Source organism: Eumetopias jubatus, unplaced genomic scaffold, assembly GCF_037043125.1.
Source record: "Eumetopias jubatus isolate StellerSeaLion01/CBP00866 unplaced genomic scaffold, mEumJub1_p1.0 scaffold_4, whole genome shotgun sequence".
In the NCBI taxonomy this organism is placed as follows: domain Eukaryota; kingdom Metazoa; phylum Chordata; class Mammalia; order Carnivora; family Otariidae; genus Eumetopias; species Eumetopias jubatus.
In genome coordinates this window covers 73,493,099-73,499,352 of record NW_028274810.1, presented here as the reverse complement: position 1 = coordinate 73,499,352, position 6,254 = coordinate 73,493,099, and the positions used below count along the sequence as shown (strand labels likewise).

Sequence of the window (6,254 nt, the reverse complement as noted above, 5' to 3'; positions counted from 1 at the left end):
CATCGGGCTCCCTGCTCAGCGGGAAGCCTGCTTCTCCCTCTCCCACTCCCCCTGCTTGTGTTCCCTCTCTCGCTGTGACTCTCTCTGTCGAACAAATAAATAAAATCTTAAAAAAAAGAAATGTTCAATAAAACGGATAGATCTCTAGTTAGTTGACGAAGAAAAAAAAGAAAACACAAATTATCACTACCAGGCGGAAAGAGAAGATATCAAACAGGTCTCGCAGATATGAAGAGTTAATAAGGGTATGTTCTGACCAACTTTATGCCAATAAATTCAACAACTAGATAAAACGGACAAATTCCTTGAAAAATACAGCTTACCAAAATGGGCATGAGAAGAAACAGAAAGTCTGAATATTTCTATATGCATTGAATAAATTAAATTCATGACAAAAAAAACTGTGTCACAAAATAAAAATTAATAAACTGGATTTCAGCAAAATTAAAAACTTTCATTTATCAAAAATACCACTAAAGATGGGAAAAAAGAGAGAGAAGCAAACCAAGAAACAGACTCTTAACTTTGGAGAGCAAACTGATGGTTACCAGAGGGGAAGGAAGTGGGTGAGGGGGTGGGTGAGATAGGTGATGGGGGTTAAGGAGTGCACTTGCTGTGATGAGCACTGGACGTTGTACTAAGTATTGAACCACTATATTGTACACCTGAAACTAATGTTACACTGTATGCCAACTAACTGGAATTAAAAAAAAAAAAAACCATTCAAAAATGAAAAGGCTCAAAATGGGTCAAAGTTTTGAACATAAGACCTGAAACCATAAACTTCCTAGAAGAAAAGACAAGTGGAAACTTATTCCAGCCCAAACTGTCTAAGATACCTGGAAAAAAAATTAAAAATTCAGCTAAGGATGTACGTACAGAGATGATCATTATACCCCACCTTAGAAAAATACAGCAAAAATAGGAGGACGGTTAGTCATCCACTCTAATGCAACCATTTTCAGTGCTATGCGTGTCATAGGGGAATGCTCATGATATTCTGTGAAAAAAAAAATAGGCCACGCTGAGATCGAGAAGATGAGCTCCGGGAATGGAAGGACAAAAATTGGACTTAAGGTGGCCTAAGGAGGAGGGCCCTGGCAAACATCACAGACTTTCAGTTTGGGACTCCCAGGGCACTGTGAGTAAAAGTCAGTCCAGAAATATACCAATAAATACAAAGACTGAAGCTCAGCTTTGAGTCAGTTCAACCCCTGAATAACTTAAGGTGATTTTCCACTGCCCAGACTGCCTTCCAGAGCAAAAAGTAAATCCACTCTGAAAGGATACGGAATCATCCAGAGCCTCAAATTATCTCTCCAAGGTTTTTTATACTTAGCGTCTGGAATTCAGTGAAAAATTACCAAACAAAAAGGTAAGAACTCACTCAAAATTAAGAGAAAAACAGAGGCAATAAGAAATGGACCTATAGGACATCTAGATCTTGGAGTATATCAGACACAGACTTAAAAATAACTGTGATTAAATAAGATGGAGAATTTCAGCAGAAACTTGGAAACTAAAAAAGAATAAAATTAAAATTTTAGAATTAAAAATATGATTGTAATTAAAAATTCATTCCTGGGTTTCACAGCAGTCTAGACCCAGCTGAATAGAAAAATTAGTAAACTAGAAATTAGGTCAAAAGAAAATACAGAAACTGAAGCACAATAAAATAAAATTATGGAAAATGTCCGTGTAAGAGACATATAGGTCATGATGAAAAGCCATAGAACAACGTTTGTATATGATCTCAATTGTGACAAATGGCACATAGATACATAAAGCAATACACAAAGATATTAAGAATAGTTAACTCTGAGGGGAGACATTTGAGGCATATTTTAATTACTTTACATTTTTCTGTGTTTCCCTCCTCAAATCCACCCATTCATACAATAGCACTTCTCAAAGTACATTTTTGGAAAATTCTAGTTTCTTTAGGAAGAAAAAGTTCTGTGACCCAAAAAGTTTGGTAAATATTGTGTTAAAAGAATTAGCATAGGTGGTTTCCTTGTTGTTTTTTTTTTCCCTTAACACTCTACTTATTTATTCATTCATTCATTCATTCATTCATTCATTTATTAGGGAGAGACAGCGTGAGAGGGGGTGATGGGCAGGGGGAGGAACAGAGGGAGAGGAACAAGCAGATTCCGCGTTAAGCATGGAGCCCGAGGCAGGGCTGAGATCAGGACCCCAGCCAAAATCAAGAGTTGGGGACTTAACCGATTGAGCCACCCAGGTGCCCCAGTGTTTTCTTTGTTATTAATTGTTCGTTTATCTATTGGTTTATTACTATCAGTCTTCTCAGAGTCTTTAACCTCTTAACCTGCGCCCTGTGAAGCATGAAGAGCACAACAGTGTTTCTGAGGCTATATGGGCAAGAAATCTTTTCATCGCAGACTGTTTGATAGGACCAGAGTTCCAGGTAACAGTCTTTGGTAAATACAGTCATCTAGAGCAGGGGAATACCTGAAGTTCTTTACCACTGCATGGCAGGCCCTATCTGTTGTATCTGCTCTGCCCCGACTGGGCCTGTGTCCCAGCCATCCTGCCCATTCTCTATAGGCTCCATGTCTCTAGGCTTTCAGCATCCTGGGGTCTGGGATCCCCCCACCCCTGCTCCTTGCTCTCTTCCTCACGTATCAAGCTTCTACTTATGCTGCCAGCCCCTAGCAGAAATATGACCTCATCTGTGAAGCCTAGCACCTCTTCATCACTCCCTCAGATTTTGAACACGTTTCCAGCAGCACAGTTAGTACCTTATAGCAACCTTGTCTTGTACTTGTCTCTCACCACTAGACTGGGGCTTAGCTTATCATGCCTGCACCCATAGGACCTAGCATTTGGGCACCAGACAGTAAGCATCAACGAACGTTTGACACCATCATCATGACTAACTTTCTTTTCTCTGACAGGACAAGTATTTCTCAAGTAATCTTAATTTCTTTCTCCTATAAAGACAATATATACTGATTTTTAGAAATTTTAGAAAGTAGAGAAAGTAAGAAATAGAATAAAAATCACATTATCTTACTACCTGGAGATACTCCATGTTAACATGTTAACATGTATGCATTCAGGCTTTTAAAAATGAATATATGGGGCGCCTGGGCGGCTCAGTTGGTTAAGCGACTGCCTTCAGTTCAGGTCATGATCCCAGGGTCCTGGGATGGAACCCCGTATCAGGCTCCCTGCTCTGCGGGAGCCTGCTTCTCCCTCTCCCACTCCCGCTACTTGTGCTCTCTCTCTCTCTCTGTCAAATAAATAAATAAAATCTTTTAAAAAATAAAATAAAAATGAATGTATGAATATTTTATAAAACTTGGATTAATTTTACATACATAACTTTATATCTTGATTTTTTCCTACCTAACATTACATCATACTTTTCAATGTAATTAAATATTGTTTCAAAACATGATGCACAGTATTGATTGTATAGTATTTAATAAAGTTGATGTATCATATTTATAGCTGCTTCTAATAACTCTCTGATGAACATATTTGTACATAAAACTTGGTCTGCATTTCTCATTTTGTTCTTAAGACAAAGTCATAGAAGTGAAATTTCTGGACCCATATAAATATTGTAAAGGTTCATGATACATATTGTTACATGCTTTTTAATTATTGGTGTTTTTATTAAATGAATTAATATATGTAAAATTTTAACAACTGTGTTGGTACATAAGTGTTTAATAAATAGAGCCATAATTATTGGTATTATACTCTTCATATAACAGATTTATTGAGTGCCTACTATGTGGAGAGCACTGCTCTAGAAAGTTAAGACCAAGGGTATTCTTTTCAGCAATACCTGTGGGTGTCAGTCTCACCGCATCCTTCCTAGCATTGAATATCACCATTTTTCTAAATTTTGCTAATTTGATAGGTGAAAAATGTTATCCCACTTATTCAATTCATGTTTATTAACAATAAAAAGCAAACTTTTTTCCATATGATTATAACTGAACAACATTTAATCCTTTTTATCTCCTCCCTTTTTTGTACCTGCCATGATTTCCTACATTTTGCTGGTCCTAATTCATCAACTCTCCCACTTACTGACTTCATCTGCCCTCTCTGGCCTTTCCTGTGAAGTGTCTATCCCTTCACTCATAAAATATCTGTTGAAAGCCGGAATGTGGGCAGCATGGGGCTGGATCCTAGGGGTCAACTGAACAATCAGGGTTCCGCCTCATGGAAGTTGCTATCCAGCAGAGAACTCAGATGTTGAACCACATGCCTTTATTATGAGAGACAGGACAGGGTGTTTTGGAAGGCTCACTCTGGGAGCTCAAGAAAAGGCTTCTTTGAGGAGCTGCAGTTTTTAAGCCAAGACCTGGGCGATGAACAGAAGTCAATGTCATAACGGGGTAGGATGGAGGTGGGGTGGGGTGGGATTAAGGGTGAGGAGAGAACAAAAGCCATATGTGGAAGCCCTGAAATGGAAAAGAGTATGGCACATTTGAGGCAAAAAGAGGCCAGTTTACTTGGAAGGAGAGAAGGTGGAACAGAGTGACCTGAGATGGATCTTATGGGGAGGTCAGTGTGGCTGATCACAGCTGGCCTCCAGCCATTCCAGCTTGTCTCCAATCTGTGTGTCCAAAGCAAGCACACCACACCCCTAAGTCACTGCAATGATGTTTACTCATTCCTTCTCCCAGGGCCAGGAATCCTCCAATGTCAGTGCCCTTGCCCTTCCCTCCAGCTAACCTAACACCATGTGTGTGGTTTCCAGAGAAGAATGAAACTTTCTCAAGATTCAGCCACAAGTCATACCGCAAAGCCCATTCCTTTTGTCTCAATAAAAGACTTTAATGGCACACACATCTTCTTTTGTTACCTCCTGAGACTCTAAAACAAAAGAAAGCTGAAAGACTGACGTGTCTACAAGATATTTCATGATGACCAGTCTGTCAATTAAATCATGGGCTGTCTCCCAAGGGTTGTGTAGAGTTGACATTTGGGGTTGGGGGCTGTGAGTGTCCTGGTGCTGCTGGGTCATGGGAATGAGTGTTTGGAGCCTTGGCTGTGCATCATGAGCCTTGTTTCTCTGTCCCCCAGCTATCCTTCCAGGGTCTCATTCTGGGGCCCTGCCCCAGCCTGCCACCTTGAGGAAAGCCCTCTTCACGTCCTTGTTCCGGAGGCTGTAGATGATGGGGTTGAGGAAAGCAGAGATGACGTTATAGAACAGGGCCAACTTCTTGTCATCCTCTGAGGAGGCCTCAGAGCTAGGCTTCATATACATGACCATGGCTGGCACACAGAACACGGTGACCACAGTGATATGGGAGGCACAGGTGGAGAAGGCCTTCAGTCGCCCCTGGGCTGAACAGATCCTCAAGATGGCAATGAAGATGTGGACATAAATGACAAGGATAAGGGAGAGGGGGACCAGGATGACACTAAAGCCAAGGATGAAGTCTACCCAGTCATTGACTGAGGTATCTGCACAAGCCAGCTTTAAGACTGCAGGGACTTCACAGAAGAAGTGGTTGATCTTGTTGGGGCCACAGTATGGCAGACGCATGGCAAAGACAGTGTAGATAAGAGCAGAGATGACACCCCAGAGTCCACAGAAAGTGACCATTACCCCGCATAGCCATGGGCTCATGATGACCTTGTACCTGAGTGGGTGGCAGATGGCCACATACCTGTCTATAGACATCATGGCGAAGAGCCATGACTCAGTGATGCCTAGCACCAAGAAAATGTACATTTGGGCCACACAGCTGGCAAAAGAGATGGTCTTCTTCTGGCTGGCTAGATGTGCCAACATCTGGGGCACAGTTGTTGTGGTATAGCCCAGATCCAACATGGAAAGGATGCCAATAAAGAAGTACATGGGTGTGTGGAGGTGTGAGTTCAGGCAGATAAGGATGGTGATTAAGCCATTGCCCAGAATAATCAAGAGATAGGTCATCAGGAAGGCTGAGAAGAGCAGAGGAGTTGTCCTGGAGTTGAAGGAAAAGCCCAGAAGGATGAATTCAGTCACAGAAGACTGGTTAGGCTCTTGCATCCTGTTCTACTTCTAAATGGAAAAGAAAGGAACTGATTCAGTCAGAAGACTAGCCAAGCTATGCACCAGGGTGAGGGTCTCTGATGGGGTTGGAGTAACAGTGTCATTGTCCAGTTATGATGAGACACCATGATCCCCCTCAACAAGACAGCCCATTTTACCTGCTCTTGGCCACTGCCACTACTCTCAAGAAATCTGTGAAGAGGAAAGGGCTTCCACATCTGGTCCA

The 6,254-nt window shown here is 41.4% G+C and overlaps 1 protein-coding gene across 1 annotated transcript; it reads right to left on the bottom strand.

Annotated features, from left to right (window-relative positions):
- Nucleotides 1–5,086: 5,086 nt before the first annotated feature.
- On the bottom strand, nucleotides 5,087–6,025 carry LOC114224212 (olfactory receptor 2A12-like). Its single transcript, XM_028123313.1, has one exon. The coding sequence runs from the start codon at nucleotides 6,023–6,025 to the stop codon at nucleotides 5,087–5,089; it is 939 nt and encodes a 312-aa protein (XP_027979114.1).
- Between the last annotated feature and the right edge of the window lie 229 nt (nucleotides 6,026–6,254).